At 33.1% G+C, this 18408-nt stretch overlaps 3 protein-coding genes across 4 annotated transcripts; 1 reads left to right on the forward strand and 2 right to left on the reverse strand.

The window, feature by feature from the left end:
• Positions 1 to 3580: 3580 nt before the first annotated feature.
• LOC123923189 lies at positions 3581 to 7454 on the reverse strand. 2 transcript variants are annotated; one of them, XM_045975859.1, is made up of 3 exons: positions 7318 to 7454; positions 5975 to 6837; positions 3581 to 3976 (listed from the first exon to the last, which is right to left on the reverse strand). In XM_045975859.1, exons 2-3 carry the CDS (start codon positions 6832 to 6834, stop codon positions 3802 to 3804), a joined length of 1035 nt encoding a protein of 344 aa, XP_045831815.1. In that variant the 5' UTR covers positions 6835 to 6837; positions 7318 to 7454; the 3' UTR covers positions 3581 to 3801. The 2 variants fall into 2 exon arrangements, with proteins under 2 accessions (XP_045831815.1, XP_045831816.1); XM_045975860.1 differs by having other exon boundaries at positions 7138 to 7328.
• A 3530-nt stretch (positions 7455 to 10984) lies between these two features.
• LOC123924681 (DNA-directed RNA polymerase subunit 10-like protein) lies at positions 10985 to 13303 on the forward strand. Its single transcript, XM_045977640.1, has 4 exons — positions 10985 to 11137; positions 11261 to 11319; positions 12803 to 12897; positions 13017 to 13303. The coding sequence occupies exons 1-4, from the start codon at positions 11102 to 11104 to the stop codon at positions 13040 to 13042; spliced, it is 216 nt and encodes a 71-aa protein (XP_045833596.1). The 5' UTR covers positions 10985 to 11101; the 3' UTR covers positions 13043 to 13303.
• Positions 13304 to 13677: 374 nt separating this feature from the next.
• Positions 13678 to 17471, reverse strand: LOC123924680 (endoglucanase 2-like). The gene is made up of 6 exons (XM_045977639.1): positions 17094 to 17471; positions 16480 to 16763; positions 15556 to 15993; positions 15145 to 15292; positions 14784 to 14950; positions 13678 to 14336 (listed from the first exon to the last, which is right to left on the reverse strand). The coding sequence occupies exons 1-6, from the start codon at positions 17317 to 17319 to the stop codon at positions 14007 to 14009; spliced, it is 1593 nt and encodes a 530-aa protein (XP_045833595.1). The 5' UTR covers positions 17320 to 17471; the 3' UTR covers positions 13678 to 14006.
• Positions 17472 to 18408: the final 937 nt, after the last annotated feature.

Here is an 18408-nt window from a genome sequence, read left to right on the forward strand (position 1 = left end):
CAAGAAGGGAGTTGTCACTAACAAAATTTGGTACACAACTTTGCTCATCATTGTCAAAAACTGGCAATGCCATAGCCACCAAAGAATAAGCTATAAGCATGTGAGACCATGTTACTCTTGTCTTCAAAAAATTCTATATGAAAACAAAAATAGGCATGCATTTAGGGGGTGACCCTGCATTTAGATGGTTCAAACATCTTTTCAACATGAGAAACTTAAAGCTCATCCCCATGCGCGTTTTCGTTAGATACACATATCAATCTTTGAGATTAGACCATCTCCAATGGTGTAGTACCTATTAGGTACTCATGGTACTTATTAGGTACTACCATTAGAGCAATACCCATTTAAGTACCTCGGTACTAGTTCTACGATAAGCATTAGTACCTATTTTTGTTTTCGCGGGTCCTATTTATAATGATGTATAATTATTGGTGAGATGTGTTATTGGTATGACCTATTTAGAACTTTTTAAGAGATGTTGGGTTGGAGGGATTGAGTAGTTATTAGGTACTATTATTAAAAAAATATAAATGAGTGATATGAACACGTGAGACCCAGTTAGGTACTCAAAAATGAATATCTCCATTGTGGATGCTCTTAGTTAGATCTTTGTACCCTTGCGATGCACGAGTCAGTTACATTGATGTTTATACAACAGTGTATAATTTAAAGAACGAATATGAAATATTTAATGGATATTGAGATGATATTTAGCAATTTTTAACATGACATGTATCAAACTTCCTATTTGTGTTGAATCTTTATAATCTGGTTTTTTGGAATAAATGTTGAATCTTAATATGATACATAAACAGAAGTTAAACAATTTAATCACATGATATTTTTCCAAAGGTACGCAAACATAAGCTCATCCATATGCATATTTTGGTTAGATGTGTCTGAAATCTAGTAAACACATACCCAAAACTCATTTGAATGGTAAAACCAGAACTTGTTTGCAAGTAGCTTTTACATACATATATACACTATGGACCCGTTTGAATTTTACTTATTTTTTAGCTTATGAAATTAACTTATGCAAATAAATAAATTTTTGTGTTAATTCATAAGTTTTCACTGACAAAAATTGTATCTTTATAAGATACTAGATTATCGACCCGTGCAGTGTACGGGTCTGATTAGCTGTAAGATATATAATGATTAAATAAGATATGATAATTCCAATAATGTAAGGTATATGAAAAAAGTTGAGTAACATTAAACGATAGTTCAACAATAATTTTGGATAAATATTCATACAAAGAAAATTATGTTATATTACGGAAGACTTCCTTATAGACCACATTCGAAGTCTTAGTCTTATCATCACCGTCGTCATCGATGATCAATATTTTTAATCCTTTTCTAGAAGTAACTCTTGAAATTGCAACATACAACTGACCATGTGAAAACACTGGCGACGGAAGATATATCCCAACATGCTTTAAAGATTGTCCCTGACTCTTATTAATAGTCATCGCAAAAGAAATCATTATAGGAAAATTGTCTCCGTTGAAATTTAAAAGAAATTCTCACGTCAGATGGTGTCAGAGAAAATATAGGTATGAAAACCTGATCACCAATATTACTTCCTGAAATATTTTTTCCTTAAAGAGCACGTTTTCCCAATCTCGTATAAATAAGTCTTGTTCCATTGAATAATTCTAATTTTTGATTCAAATTCCTTAATAGCATAACTGAAACTCCAACTTTAAGTCTCAACTTGTGATTTGGAAGTCCCGACATAGAAATCGTGTTCAAAAATTCGGGAGTATGAACATCATCCACTGTTTAACCGTCTACATTTTGTGTGAGTGGAGTATCATAACTCAAATATGTTTTTTCTTCACCAGGAATTAAATCCAACATATAATCATTTATTGTGTCGACTATTGAATTTTTAGGAGCTAGTATAGCTCTATTTTGAAAATACGTTATATCGTTCATGTTTTGGAAAAGTTGGGGATAGATGCTCTCAACGATAGAAGCAAGAGGATCACCTGAATTTGGAATCAATAAATCTGATGGAATGTCAAGTTCTAAATCATCGTCGTTGTCATCTCCAATTTCTCCATCGCCAACACCCAAAATCCATTCAGAAAACAATCTTCTTTGTTCAACGTCTGCACTCGAAGCACCACCGAGAAGCCTCATGTTTTTACTCAATGTTAAAACTTCACAAAAATTCCAAAGAACCGAAGAATTAATAGTAGCATGAACAACTTCTGGCCTTATACCTTTGGGTATTACTGGTAGAATTTGTCTAAAATCTCCGCCAAAAACAACAATTTTTCCACCGATGGGAATATGTTTATTTTTTTCATCAACAGACTTGAGAATATCTTTTAAAGTTCGATCAACACCTTCAAAACAATGTTTGTGCATCATTGGTGCTTCATCCCATATAATGAGTTTTGCTTTTTGTATTAATAGCGCCAAAGGACTTTTAGGAACTATGGTACATGTTGAAAACTCGTCAACATTCAGAGAAATACAAAACCTTGAATGTGCTGTTCTACCGCTAGGTATAAGCAATGCAGCGATCCCACTTGAGGCAACTGTTAAAACTATCTCACATTTTGAGCGTAATGCGACTGACATGGCCCTCCAGATAAATGTCTTCCCTGTACCGCCATAACCATAAAGAAAAAACACACTAGGTTTGTTTTCGTTAACTCTTGTCATGATTATGTCATATACTTTACGTTGCTTTAAAGTCATAGTTGACATCAATCTAACATGTTCCTCAGCTAATGATTGTCTGTTATAATTCAATTCGTCGTGTATTAAACTATTTTATATATCAGGAACTAATGATGTATCTGCTCTAGGCATTAGGCAGGAGAACCATTTAACAGACGTTTGGAAGCATGACTCTATGGTTTTATTGTGTGACAGAGTAAAAAGAAGACAGATCAATTATCAGTGAGAAAATCTAGGTGGTCCTAGAACAAGAAAAATTTCTCATTATCTTTATGTCATATCAAAATTTCTCACAGCAAATTCAACATCATGTTCTAAGAAGAGAAATCACTTATTTTATACCCTCAAATCTAAATGATTTCAAATTTGTTAGCCGTTAATTAATATATCTTCAACGATATTCTAATGCTACCAAAATGTGAAACATTTAACCAAGGCATCGAATTCAAATGGTTAATGAGTTTCACCAAATGACAGACCGTTCGGGAGAAGCCGGGTTTGATTCTTGGATTACACAATTTTTTTACTAGACTTTACTTACCTTGCAGCCAAACTCCAGATTACTAGGGCCCCCTTCCCCTAGGAACCGGAGGGTTAACACAAAAAAAAAAAATTGAAACATTTCTACCAAAAAATAAGGAAACACATTTCAATGTATATAGCAAAATATTTCTTAGTTTAATGACTGCGTACAGTGTAAAAAATTTACACATGCATCGAATCATAACTATTTAAAAATAATAAAATGTCATCATTGTAAAATGTGATAGGAGGATGCATGTTTATATATTTTTCCCACTAAGAATGGTTGGCTAGTCACCCTAGCATTTGATGGGGGTTATTCATGATGTGATGTTGATGATTCAGTTTCATGTACTTTGAAGAGACACATTATATTTTGTTTTCCTCATGAATGAAAGCACACCAAGTTTACACTCCAAGAGAAAATATTTCCCGCATTCAACTTTGAAAAGGCATAGAAATGACATCAGGAAATGAAATAAAGACATTCATGATGTTTATGGAGCCCTCCTTTGATGCTTTTTTTTCAGGACTAGACGGCCTCAAACAAGTTCTCTAGAGTACAAATGACATTTACATGTTTGAAGCACTCAAAGCCATCATCTTACATTGTTCATTCAATGCCAGAAGTTGAGCTTCTTTCTTGTCAAGCAAAGTACTCAGCTTCACATTCTCTTCCATAAGTTTCTGAACTTCAGCCTCTTTCTGCATTTTCTCACCCTCCAATTGGGTAGTCTTTCCAACTAGCCTGTGCTCCCAAGAAGAAAAAAAATCACGTAGTAAGAACATGCTTGTTTAGTCACGATTCTATATGAAAACTGTAATTAAAACTAAACACCACTAGCATGGAAATGTGTGAATGATATTACCTACATGTTGCATAAGCAAGCATATATGAACAGAAACAGAAAACATACCCTCCACTCTCATCCCACCCAAGCAAAACACAACATATACAACATGAGAGTAAAACCATGATAAGTATCTAAGCACTTAGGGAACTCTCCCATAAAAGTTAACAATCAAAGATGAAGAACTAAGTCACTTAATGCCCTGTTTGGATGAACAACCTAATTAAACGCTTATAGTATAAGCACTTATCATATAAGTGTTTATGTGTAAGCTATTTCTGTAACAAAAGATAAAATGAAGTCAATCAGTTTTCATATAAGAAAAGTTATAAATTGTTTTGATAAGCTCTCCTAAAAAGCTTATGGACATGTCCTACGCTGTTTCCAACTCTCCCAAATAGTCTTTAAATACTCCACTGAGCATCTCATACTACTTGGCGTAATACTTTGATACCCCATAATACCCAAGTCCCTATCAAATTATCTGTCTCAAACAACAGGAAAAGGCAGCCTGAACAAGGAGTGACACTTTGTAAAACATACACTAAGCCAGCTTTTACTATGATAAACAACAAAAATATAATATTTAATTTAAAGCCTGGCATATGTCAATCGAACAATTTATCCAAATTAATGAGTAATACATTAAAACTATACACAAACCGGAAACACGAGAGTAGACATCAAAACACATTGTAAAATCTCAACTTCCAACCAAGTGATATTCTCGCACAAAACAAGTAACTCATTTGATGATCTATGTTATTGATGATTTAGAAATAGTGTTGTCAATGGCGGAATATAGAGGAAGACCGAAAATCCACAATATAAACATGCCATTATGGCCTGTGATGCCAGCATGGTGGGCAACCCTTCACATATTGCCTAAGGTGGTTGTAAAAAAATCTGTCACACCATTCCACCAAGGCGGTGCCATGGCTGCCATTTAACAACACTGTTTGGAAACCAACCTAGAGTAGACAAATTGGACAGGTAAGAGTCTTACGTAAGAGTTACGCTCTATAGAAGCACAAATGAAAATAAAGGAGGACATTCCTTTAAATTACATTTGAGAATTAAGGACATGTTTGGCATGGTTGTGAACTTTTAGTTTTCGGTTTTCAAAATGTAAATTTGAAAAACAAAATGCATTTGGATAAAATGGGGTTAAGTTGATTCTTAACACAATGTTGAAACAGATTTATCTCAGTTTTTTTTTTTTTTTTTCGTGACTCAATCTCAGCTTTTAAAAAAACAAGGATTAGTGATTTCAGTTAAAATTTAAAAATCCATCCCATCTCTCCCAAAATCATAGACTGTGTATTTGCCATAAATCAAACCAGCAACTGGTCTTTTCTCCTTCAATTGAGCTCGGCCTCTGAAGGGAGAAGATGAATAAGGTTAGGTTAGGAAATAAAGGGGGAAATGCAAGCCTCTAACAAATTGAACATGTCATATGGTAGTATGAGATTACATAATAATAGGTGTTCGTATGGTATCATGAAGAGGGACATGAATGTAAAGTCAAACGGAAGGAGTGGTTGGCAGAAATAAAGACACCATTTGGGTAACGAAGGGGTATCAGAAGCCATAGGGAAGAAATGGCATTCTTAATTCTCTGATATCTTTTTTCTTTCTTATGCACATATTTAAATCTAGATACTCTATTTGGAGTTTGATCCTACTAGTTGTTCCCTTCTTTTTATTTTGTTATAAATCATTTCTTATCATATGCCATCAAGAGAACTTATACTAGAGAAATGTAAATTTAGCATAAAAATGAAGCAGGAAATATATCACCAAAACTAGGTCAAACAAATAATCTTATGCAGCTCAAATACTAGATAATTATCAAGATACTTGCATATAACATGTCTAATGAAATGTATATTTACCCTTCAAACAGCTTCTCAATAGTTTGGAATTGCTTATCTGAGGATAGTAAGGTTTCTCTGACTGTGATTAGGCTACTGACAAATGACTTGAGAGTGACAAATTCCTGTTTCACTCTACTAAGCTCTTCTTCATTTTCAGCAGCTCGCTCTCTCTGTCTAGTTGTTTCTTCCACCAAATCCACAACCCGTTGCCGCATATCATTCAAAATACTATGTGTTCCCAAAACAAAACGCTCCATCTCCTCTAATTTCATAGACATATTCTCTAACTGAGCAGACTTAATTAAGATTTCTTCCTGGCCCAAACTTACTTTTTCCTTCTGAATTGTAGTTTCTGTTTCCGCCAATAAAACCCTTTTGACAAGGGCTTCCATCACATCAGTGACCATCTGAACAGAGTTCAGTAACTCACCTATATAAACTGTATCTTGTTCATCTAACCAACCTTGATTGCGGCCAATTCCTATCCAAGACTCTTCATCTTGTCCATCAAACGAAGAAAGATCAACATTCCTAGACCAACCCGATAATTGAACCCCGTCTTTGTCAACAAACCCTACTCCATCCAATTTTTTTATGCCACAAGATGTATGTGCTAGATGAGGAATAGCCATAATTCTAGCTTTAGATTTTAAGTACGTAAGCAACGTAGCAGTAGTCTTAACTCTTCGCCACAATACTTCTAACTCCTTTTTCGATTCTTCCTCTGATCCATCTACACACGCTTTTAGCTCCGTAAACTTTTCTTGCAATACATCGACTTGTGATTGGTTTCTTTCCATCCCTTCCTTCCATGTTTCATGTGATTGACTCGACATAGACTTCAAACCCGACATTCTAATATCTTCATCCCCCGCCATTTCCTGTTGAATATCGATCGGATAAGATAACAATAAATTCAGCTAAACATATATGCTTCCAGGTTTCAAAATGCAAAAACCCTAAACAGCCACATTGCAACTAGAAACAGGGATTAAATTGTAACAACCAATTACAGATTATGGTGAGTAATTGAATTAAACTAAGATTAAAGCACAATTGATAAGGAAAAAATGAATTTGATTACACGCAATTGCAATTTTCTAGACTGAAAGCAAAGAAAAATTGAGAAGAAGAAAATAAAGTTGAAACCGATCTGTAAGAATAAGGGTTAGAGAGGGTACCGATCGAAGTCAAAGATGAAATTGAAGTCTTAAAATAAAAAGAAAATTGAAAAGTAAAGTAAAGAGAATATATTGAACCCACACACACATACACACACACACACACACACACAGAGAGAGAGAGAGAGAGAGAGAGAGAGAGAGAGAGAGAGAGAGAGAGAGAGAGAGAGAGAGAGGGACCTGAGGAGAGGATGATGAAAAGGAGAAGACGATGTTTACAACGGTAGTAGGCCCGTGCTTATCGTTCTCTCTCAAGTAAAGAAAATGAACTAACCTCTGTTAGATTCATCACCCACTGTTTGGTGTTTGCTTTATTTACCTGCTGCATTTTTTTATTTGTAATAATATCTTCGGCAAAATTAAGTTATAAGTTAGTCGATAGTTGAAAAATTGAAAAATTAACTGATACTTTCTCAAGTCATAATTACACGAAAATATTATTTTTTAGATACATTGAAAGTTTGACGTATCTGATTCATATTATTGTCTAGATATAGCAAACTTTCATTGTATTTAAAAAGTAAATTTTTTCATATGATTTGTGAATCGGAGGGAGTGAGTTGGTGATAATCATATTGAAAAAAGATTTTTTTTTAATTCATTTATACTCCTCTGTTTTTTTTAAATTGTCCATTTACGTTGGATTTAGCGTTTTTATTTAACTGTTTATTTGATATTTTATGTGTATGATTTGTCAATTATACTCTTTGTCAATTACTCTTATCTTTTTCAATCAAATTGATTAATGCTCTATATTTGGAAAACTTAAGTTTGTTTTTTTTTTAAAAAAAATTGTACATAACTTATTAAATTTTGTCTTATTTTTTTTACATAATATATTAATTTATTGGAAAGAGAAGGTGTGTACAAAAAAATAAGAATTTATTGGTGGGTTAAAATTGGGGTATAATAGAAAGATAAAGTACAAAAATACACTTTCTTAATTGGGTATTACTATTCTAAATGAAGACTTAAAAAAAAAAACGGAGGGAGTAGTTGAGAAGTTAGGAGAACGAAGTCTTCAGAATAAAAAGTTGGTAGAATGAAGCCACTATGTTTGGTCAAGTGGTGAGGGGTTTGAGTAGTACGCTATATGTCCTGTGTTCGATCCCTGGTCATTGTAAACAAAAAAAGAAAATTAGTAGAATGAAATTAAGGTTTATTTGGATTGACTTATTTTTTTATATTTTGAAAAATAGTTTATGCAAATAAATATGTTTTTATGTTCATTCATAAGTTTTCACTACCAAAATTTGTATCTTAATAAACTGATTTTCATAAACTACTTTGACAAACTTATAATAATACACAAAAACATATTTATTTGCATAAGTTGTTTCTTATAAGCTCAAAAATAAGTCAATCCAAACGGACATAAAAGTACAAAATTATTTGGTTGTTGTAAGTCTAAAATGATATAAAAGTACATGGTTATTTTATATGAGTAGATTAGTTATTTTATGTGAGTGAGTATTTTATTTTAAATAAAAATAAGAATTAATAAAATTAAAATAATAAGGTTAAAATTGGAATAAAAGATAAAAAGCTATAAGTTCCAATACAATTTGAAATAACATCTAAAAAAAAAGGGAGGATCACGAAGAAAGACCGGTAAAAAAGACGAGCAAAATATATTAACCCTTTAGAATATTTTATGTTAATTCATTTGTTTGGATGTTAAATTTGACAGTTTTCAAGCGATCGTTAGTTGGTCCACTGATGATTGGCGCTAGGCTTGATAGGGAGGATCACGGTTCGATCCCCTCACAACTGCAATCAAGAAGGAGTTTAAATCACTTGATATCAGAACCGACCCTCGAACCAGATTAAACGATCCCTGTTCATTTATTTTTTAAATTTCCAAAATCCTCCTTAGAAATAGTTGGGTATGGGAAAAGCTAACATGTGCCCTTGTGCACTTGTTAGTATACTATAAAAAGAAATATGGTATTGGAACTTGTGCATTTCATATTTTTATAAGTCAAAATTGTTTATTTCAAGGGGACGCATGACGCTTTTGAATTTGAGCACACAAGATATTCACACCTTTTAGTAACATTGAAGGTAACTAACACTTCTAAAAAATGATACTGATTTCCTTTGGCAGTAACATTTTTATACATCGGTAAGTTGCTGCGATGTGAACATTTTCCCAGTACAATATAGATTTTCGGTTTGAGATGTGAACATGTAATCACTATAAAGAACAGCTAAGAATGCAGAAGCAACTGAATGTTGCAAAGAGTTCCATGGTACCAACCAAATCAGTCCACCTGTTTTGCAATAAAAAATATCAAAATTTGATCTCTTTATGTTTTTTTAATCATCTTTAGCATAAGTGACTTAAAATGCAAGCCTTATTCTCTAGAACTTACTAACAAAAATGAATGCACATGACTTTGGAAATGATATAGGGAAGAAATGAATCATACTTTTGGTTCTGTTGGTTGTGGCTGTTGGTGAATCTGGTAGAAGCTTGCACTTGCACATGAGTATTTCAGCAGTTTCTCTGTACTTTTGAAGGTCAAGGTTATCTGCATCAGGGACATCTCTAGTACCAAAGAAATTTACTCTGGACAAAAGGACCTAATTCAAAGTCAAAAATGTATGAGAAAATTAATCACAATAATGACCATGTGCCTAGTTCATCATCAATAGTTAAATGTAGCACCAATACATTCAATAACTTTTATTTTCTCAAATCATTAACAGTGTCTATGTTACGGTGTGTTAGTGCTTCATAGTTCTTCGGTAATCTATAGTAATAAATAGCAAATGAAGAGGTAAAATGGTGCACAGAGTGATAGCATTATTTTTTTATAAAAATGGTGCACAGAGCAAATTCAACATAATGTTCTAAGAAGAGAAATCACTTATTTTATACCCTTAAATCTAAATGATTTCAATTTTGTTAGCATTTAATTAATATATCTTCAATGATATTTTAATGCTACCAAAAGGCGAAACATTTAACCAAAAGACGAATTGTTCGGGAGAAGCCAAATTTAAATTTTGGGTGAAACAATTTTTCGATCAAACTTTACTTACCTCGTGACCGACTTCCAGATTACTAGGGGTAGGGGCCTCTTTCTCTAGGAACCGGAGGATTAACAAAAAAAAATTGAAATATTTCTAAAAAAACAACAAGGAACACATTTCAATGTATATAGCAAAATATTTATGAGTTTAATGACTGCGTACAGTACAGTGTAAAAATTTTACACGCATACAATCATAACTATCTAAATAATAAAATGTCATCATTGAAAATGTGATAGGAGGATACATGTTTATATATTTTTCCCACTAAGAATGGTTGGCTAGTCAACCTAGCATTTGATGGATGATTCAGTTTCATGTAATTTATCTACCTGGATTGAATTTAACGTGAAATAATCACCGTGAGTTTAGCTTAGTTAATAAAGATATTGTATTTTATGTGTAGGAGTCGGAGTTCGAACCCCAAACACTCAACTTATTTATCTTTAAGGTGAATTTTCTAGTCACTAGGATACTTGATAAAAAAAAATAATTTAACATATTTTTTCGATAAGTATGGAGAAATAAAATATTTAGAGTTTGAAATCCAACCTCTTTAAAATATTTTTAGTCCGAATTAGAAAACTACTCACATTTTGTGTCAAGATGTTTCAAATAAAGCTACTCACATTTTGTAACTTGATTAATGTGTGTATTAATCTAGTGAAATCAAATGAAAATATATATATTTTTTATTATTTTTTTAGTGCATTGTTTGTAAAGTAGTAAATAATTTCTTTTTTTTTTTTTTTTTGACGTAGAAAATATTTTATGTTGAAGGCCCAATAGAGCACATAAACATGTTTTGAACCCGGCCTATAAAATCTTAACCCCTCAATTCAAAGGCTGAAAACGCTATTCCTTCTTCTTCGTGTTCGTTCGTTGTAGCGTGCGTAGCAGAGAGTACAGAGAGAGAGAGGAGAAAATGATTATCCCTGTTCGTTGTTTCACCTGTGGAAAGGTTTCTTCTTCTTTCTGTTGCATATAGTGGATTGTAGTTACAAAGTTTGCAACTTTTTAAAAAATTTAAAATTTAGGGTTTATGGTTAATTCATGCTAAATTTGTTTGGTTTCTTCAAAATAGGTCATTGGAAACAAATGGGATTCGTATCTTGACTTTCTGCAAGCTGATTACACTGAAGGGTCAGTATAATAATCCCTTTCTTTTCCTATTTATGTTTCTAGGGTTTTCGTTTTCTACTTTTTTTTTTCTTGTTTATTTAGCTGAATAGTGTATTGTAGTGACAGAAAAGTTGAATGGGTTTTTTCTGTGGTTTCTGTTTGTGAAATTGTTCATTAAAGACTTCACAGCTCAATTAAGTATTTATAGCATAATAATCAATTATCATTTTAAGTCTTTATGTAAAACATATTTCTAAAACAAAAGATAAAATACCAATAGTTAGTTGGTTCAGTGGTGATTGACGCTGAACTTGGTAGCGAGAACCACGGTTCTATCCCCGCAACTGCGACCGGAGGGGGCTGGAACCACTTGATGCCAGAACTGACCCTCATACCAGATTAAACTGGTGGTGAAAGCCAAAAAAAAAAAAAGAAAAAGATAAAATAAAGTCAAACTGTTTTAATATAAGCTATAAACTGTTTTCATAAGCCATATCAGAAAGCTTATGGACAATTACAGTCATGCCTTGGCTGTGAACATAATTTTACATTTATTTTCCTCTTGTAGTATTTTGATTAGTCTCTGCTGTTTCAATGCTGTTGGTATGAACACATATCAGTTGATTTTTTCACTTTTTCGTAAAATTGCACCGTGTAATTGTGGATGAACAAGGGTAACTTGGAAATTCTAGTTTTTTAACTTGTTGAAAGGCTAGGGGGTTAACAAATGTGTGTTTATGCTTGGTCCGTTTAGAAGTTATTAGCTTGTCATAGCTGTGGCAATATTTGAAGTTATAACTTTGTGGTCTTATGTCATAATTTTAATCGCTGGCTACTATATGTATTGCTTGACTGGTAGAGTTCACACTAAGTACCTTTTCCACCTTTTTCCAGTTTAATATCGATTTACATGCATGCAATATGTTTGATTTAGCTGAAAATGAACTTGTTGGAACTTGTAAATGAACTAATAGTTTAGGGTCCTTCCCCAGTACCCATTTCAACAAGGCTTCCTGCCTTCCTACAAAAAAAATAACACGAAAAAACTTTGGGGGCCGTATGAATCTAAGATTTGATAGAAGTCCTTCTTTTTGCAGCATTTTTAAGATTAAATTATCCCTAAATTAATAATTTAGGGTCATGCTAACAAGTGCTCTAACTTGTTAAGGAACCAAAATAAAAGGAAGTTTGGTGTTGAAAATAGCATTTTTTTAGATTTTTAAAGAGTTGACTAGACTACCTAACTTCCAAGAATTTGATTCTTTAACAAGTGCACTAAGGACACTTGTTAGCAATTTCCGATAATTTATTCGCATTATGCACAACTTTTATAAAAGTGGTGGTAATATTTTTCTGACCAGTTTTATCGGTTAGGGGATATTAGGTATTATTGTGTATACTATAGTACTCTGTAGTATTTCACCGTCATTCTCTTTGCACATATTAGTCTAATTATTGCAGTAGTTATTATTTGTTATTTAACACAATAGTGGATGGATTGCAGAGATGCACTGGATGCTTTGGGTCTGGTTCGTTATTGTTGTAGGCGCATGCTTATGACCCATGTTGACCTTATTGAGAAACTACTGAATTACAATTGTAATTTCTTATCCCTATACCTATATTATTCTGTGTGTGTGTGTGTGTGTGTGTGTGTGTGTGTGTCAATTTTCTGACATCATTGGGTTTGTAATGATCATAAATTCATTTGAATGTAGCTCTTGAAAAGCATGATGCCAATTGAGGATTCATACAGAACTACAGACGACCAAGATATGTCAGTTGCACCGCAAGTCCTATGGCCATAAGTCAATATTTTTGTTTTTGTCCTTTTCCATCTATAAATTGTGTTGTAACAAGCAGTTTTATTGTGTTCTGGATCAGTTGTAGTTGTTGAGAGGCTACTGTAAGGTGCAGCTTATGCTAATTACTTTTTAATTTTAGAATGTGTGATATACATATGTGTTTTAGTAGTTATTGTAGAATATCTGAAATTGGGTTACTACTGCTGATTAGTGTTCTGACTAACCATAACAATATCAATTAATTGCTAAGTTGCTTGTGGGTTGAATTTTCAATTACTTGCATCAACTCCCCCCCTATTTTGTGCTTTGTTTCAACAATGCTGTGAGTGCCAATGAACTACCATAATCAGGATTTCTTAATATTTAGCAGGAAAATAAGATTTGCACAACTATCAAGTGATGCTTCTTTTGCTCATGCAAGAAACTCAAAGGTGTAAATTTTTCTGTGAAATTGTCTTCAATTCTTTATATTAACCCTCTAGTTTTGAGGGAAGAGATCCGCGGTAATCCTGAGTTACGTTGTATTGTTGAGTGTGAGAAATGACAATGTGGGATAAGTCAAAGTGGACTTAGTAAACCATTAAGTTCGGTTTATCGATTAGATACCAACATGTGGTTGACTCTTGTATATGAAGAAAACACAATTGAAAAATGAGAGAGAATCCATTTCGTGTGTCTAACAAGTTTTTCGAAAGAGATTAGACACTATTCAGTATTCACTACAAAACGGCATTAGATACTTTGTACAATATGATACTAGCATCTCATTTTTTTCATTTTTTGGGATTATGCTAGCATCTCATTTAGAAGGAAGGTGTTGATGCCAAATAAAGCTAATGTGGGGGAGTATTTACACATGCCACAACAAAATTGGATCACATATATACACAACATATTTGGATTCTAGAAAGAGGAAACTACAGAGGAACTAGCAACCAAGCCAGAGAGGAGACCAACTAAAAGTGCATTACTATAAGTGGTTGGTTCAGCTTGCATTGAGTTATTCCTGAAATCATTATATGTCTCATTGAAAAAGGGGCCACCCACTATAGCTCCAAATGCCACATTAGGATTAGGGTCAGGTGAGTCATACCACTTGAATCCATCCCTACAGCCAGTTTTAGCATCAACTGGAATTGAAGATCCTCTATGATGTATGTATTTAGGGTATTCACTTCCGTGTCCCACAAGAAAACTCATATTCATTGGATTTTCTCCCAACACATAATCTACCTGAAATTATAACATTTTATAAGTGTTTTTTTTATTTATTTAATCATCCAAACACAAATAGCTTATCCAACATAAGCTCTCAAACGATAAGCTCGTATGCTATAAACACTCAAATAAGTTGTTTATCCAAATAGGGGCTAAAACCAAGTTGCTAGTATCTTTAAACAATGCTGAGTTTATAGAATCACGTAAGCATAAAGCCAAATTGCTAAAACTTTTAAACAATGCTGAGTTTAAATCATGGTCATGTCGTAGTCACATAACAATCTTTGATATTGTGAAAAAAAATTCACTCAAATGTGGCCGAAGAGCCATAAAAAACCTTGAAGTCATGGTTGTAGACTTTGTTTAGAAGTTTGCACATATGTGGACTCCTATAAAAACATGAGGGATTGGGAGTTGACTGATGAAGAAAATTATTGATGTAATTTTGTAAGACATGCATACCTGAGAAATGGCGAATTTACGGAGATCTACTGGCTTATACATTTTCCCACTACAATATAGATTTTCGGTTTGAGATGTGAACATGTAATCACTATAAATAACAGCTAAGAATGCAGAAGCAACTGAATGTTGCAAAGAATTCCATGGTACCACCCAAATCAGTCCACCTGTTTTGCAATCAAAGTTTGTGTGAGTAATAGCTTGCATGCATCAAAAGTAGATATTACAATTTAATCTCTTATTTCTTTTTAATCGTCTTTAGCATAATTGACTTAAAATGGAAACCTTATTCTCCTGAACTTACTAACAAAAATGAATGCACATGACTTTGAAAATGCTATAGGGATGAAATGAATCATACTTTTGGTTCTGTTGGTTGTGGCTGTTGGTGAATCTGGTAGAAACTTGCACATGAGTATTTCAGCAGTTTCTCTGTACTTCTGAAGGTCAAGGTTCTCTGTATCTGGAACATCTCCAGCACCAAAGAAATTTAGTCTTGACAAAAGGACCTAATTCAATGTCACAAAATGTATGAGAAAATTTATCACAATAATGACCATGTGTCTAGTTCATCAACAGTTTAATGTAGCACCGACACAAGAAAGGTGTTTCTCGTGTCTGACACGTGTTGGTATCGGACACCGACACATGTGGTTACATTCAATAACTTTCATTTCCTCAAATTATCATCAGTGTCTACATGTCAGTGTATTTGTGTTTCATAGTTCTTCCGTTCAGAACGCACAAAAATACTTCATCATATACTTCATACCTGAGTTGCAGCATGCTTATCATCCCAACTAAACCAAGAACCACTTCCTAAACTGCCAAATTCATTCTTATTTTTCTCTGTCACATAATTTAGATATGATGGATCCTTTGTTGCATGATAGAGCCAGGTACTTGCCCATAAAAGTTCATCCTCATAACCAGATGAGTTATAGTATTTTCCAACTTGTGGAATACTAACACTGTAAGAAACTTTGTATGTATCAGCAAAAATAAACAGTTGCTGAGCATGTTCAAGGAGAATCTGAGAGTAAGTGAGATTAATCTCCTTAAAAACTAGAGATGCTGAGGCTAACGCCGCTGCGGTTTCTGCTGCAACTTCTGTTCCTGGGTAAGATGAGTTAACTTGAGTGAGTGGCCTTTTTTCGGTCATGTTTTCGGGCCTTTCCCAGCAATTGTGGTCTACCTCAGGATCCCCTACCTTCAATCATACACAAGAAAAACCAAACTTTCAAGTTCTTCGTTTATTGAAGAAAACAATCGCAAAGAGAACGGAAAGGATACAATCTATTTTTTTATCAGAATCTAATGGAATTGTAGAACATCAGATTGTATAGTACAAAGTCTCAGGACCTATCTGGATTGGCTTATTTGAATTTATCTAATAAAATAAGTATTTGTGAGACTGTGTGGGAGAGCTTATGAAAACAGCTTATGACATGTCTATAAGTTGTTTTCAGCTTATTTTCATAAGCTCTCCAAGATAGCTTATGAAAACAGCTTATAGCTTAAATGAAAATAGTTTAACTTTATTTTATCTTTTGTTATAGAATAACTTATACATAATGCAGCCTCAGTCGCATGAACGTTTCAACAACATCAAAAACATTTATACCAAGTCCAAATCGCGGTCACAAATCTTTATTTAAAACTTAGACTGTGATCTCAGTAACAATTAGTTTTTTACCTGAATATAAAGCACCTCAGCAAAAGGATGTGCATTAACAAGATAATCAGTGATCCACTTAAGTGAGTCTACTGCATAATCTAGCTGCTTAACTGCATCCATGTTATGTCCATATTCAAGAATAGCCCAAGACAATACAGTAGCAGTGAAAGCCATTGGAAACCCAAATTTCACAAGATCACCAGCATCATACAATCCTTTCGACAAATCCAAATTTTCCTCGCTACCATCTCTTAGCCCTGAATCCCCTCTCCACCAAACCCTATTATTCTTCAGCTTACCAGCTGCATAATATACATAATATATCACTTTCTATTATATTGGAAAATTTTCATTTTATACAAATGATCATATACTTGCTCCAAATTATAGACCTGATACATCAATTATTCAACGAACCTGAAAAATGAATCGTTGCTTATAAATGACACCGAAGGGAGTATGTGCTTATGTATATGTTATTTCTATAACTAAAAATAAATAAAGTCGGACGATTTCCATATAAACTATAAGTTGTTTTCATAAGTTATCCTAAAACGCTTATAAGTGCTTATGCCATTATATAAATTCAAATAAGTCAATTCAAACAGATGTTAAGAATAGATTAAGGTTACATTTTTGGACGTCGAAAAATTGGAGGGCTAACTGAAAAGAGGAAGCATATTTTGGAACGATGTTGGAGGGTTGAGGTGAATGAGAAAGACGATGAAAGTTGATGAATATAGTAAAAACACCAGCAGCTACTACAAGGATTGCTACAACTGAAACTGTTAACCACCAACATAGAGCACTTCCATAGTATTTTCTGTTTGCATCACTATAACCAATCTTTTTTTCCATTTGATATTCTCAGTGATCAACTGAGAAATTGAAAACCATGGTGATTTGAATTTGTATTTGAAGCTGAAAAAAGCAATTGGAAAATGATGGAAAGTGAGACAAAGGAGGTGGTCGACAATCGACATGTTTACGTTGTTGACTTGTTATTCTATAGAATCTAAATTAGATTTTTCTTAAGAGGGTGTATATGTAAAGCATCAAATTTCAGTGATTTTAAATTTTCAATTAAATATTACATGTAAAAGCATTTTGTTCGATAAAAATTAAGCGCCACTGCAAGTGTCCAATATAGATTACCGACATCATATGCTCACATTACGTAAAATAATAGAAACTAAAGACGGCTTGTTGTCATGTCTCAAGTATTTTTGTCATGCTTGTGTTCAAAACTTCATAATATACAAACTGGTCATCAAAATTGTTACTCTCTATGATCTCGTATATAAGTAAATATTTTATTTTTAGATTCATTGAATAACTTATGAATCAGATATAGATATATCAGTTAATGTTATTCAATAAATTTGAAAAATAAATTTTTGCTTGTATATGAGGTTGGAGAAAGTATTTACTTTTGAAAATTGGCTATACATCTCAAAATTGTAAAATGTTATTCAAAATTTGAAGAGAATAAGAGATTCAAATTTCGTCGAAAAAGTGATGGTACAAAAATTGCAACCTAGCATATATTTTAAACCAACCGGAATATAACTTCTTAGACCTACCGAGTGGAAGATATTTTTTTTTTTTTTTTTTTTTTTTTGCGGGGGTTAGGGGGTGTTTGTGAGCATATTAGATGGTCTAAAGAATAAATTTTGCATGTAATATCCACAACTAACTTGTAACTAACTTTGGTTTCACATGGATTATGCATATGACTTGTTCTCATTAGTTGATGGATAAATAGCCTCAATTATGAAGGGGTAGTTGAGAAAAAACCACAAAAATAACATGAAACCTTATCATTGCTAAAAAAAATATTTACATTTTGGAAATAAACTTTCAGATCCAAGGTATTTTGAGAAGGAAACAATAAGGTGTATGAGAAACATCGGAGTTGCAAAAAGCAATTAAACGAACTCATAAGGC

This window comes from Trifolium pratense, linkage group LG4 (assembly GCF_020283565.1).
Source record: "Trifolium pratense cultivar HEN17-A07 linkage group LG4, ARS_RC_1.1, whole genome shotgun sequence".
Lineage (NCBI taxonomy): Eukaryota > Viridiplantae > Streptophyta > Magnoliopsida > Fabales > Fabaceae > Trifolium > Trifolium pratense.

Bases quoted from the DNA above. Each gene is read 5' to 3' on its own strand.
- LOC123924680 (XM_045977639.1), bottom strand. From the start codon at position 17,319: ATGGAAAAAAAGATTGGTTATAGTGATGCAAACAGAAAATACTATGGA. The intron at 16,764-17,093 runs GTAACCTTAATC...TATATTATGCAG, and splicing joins ATTTTTCGACGTCCAAAAAT to CTGGTAAGCTGAAGAATAAT. The intron at 15,293-15,555 runs GTATGAAGTATA...ACATTGAATTAG, and splicing joins ATAAGCATGCTGCAACTCAG to GTCCTTTTGTCAAGACTAAA.
- LOC123924681 (XM_045977640.1), top strand. From the start codon at position 11,102: ATGATTATCCCTGTTCGTTGTTTCACCTGTGGAAAG. The intron at 11,138-11,260 runs GTTTCTTCTTCT...TCTTCAAAATAG, and splicing joins GTTGTTTCACCTGTGGAAAG to GTCATTGGAAACAAATGGGA. The intron at 12,898-13,016 runs GTAATTTCTTAT...ATTTGAATGTAG, and splicing joins GAAACTACTGAATTACAATT to CTCTTGAAAAGCATGATGCC.
- LOC123923189 (XM_045975859.1), bottom strand. From the start codon at position 6,834: ATGGCGGGGGATGAAGATATTAGAATGTCGGGTTTGAAGTCTATGTCG. The intron at 3,977-5,974 runs GTAAATATACAT...TTGGGAGCACAG, and splicing joins ATTGAGAAGCTGTTTGAAGG to GCTAGTTGGAAAGACTACCC.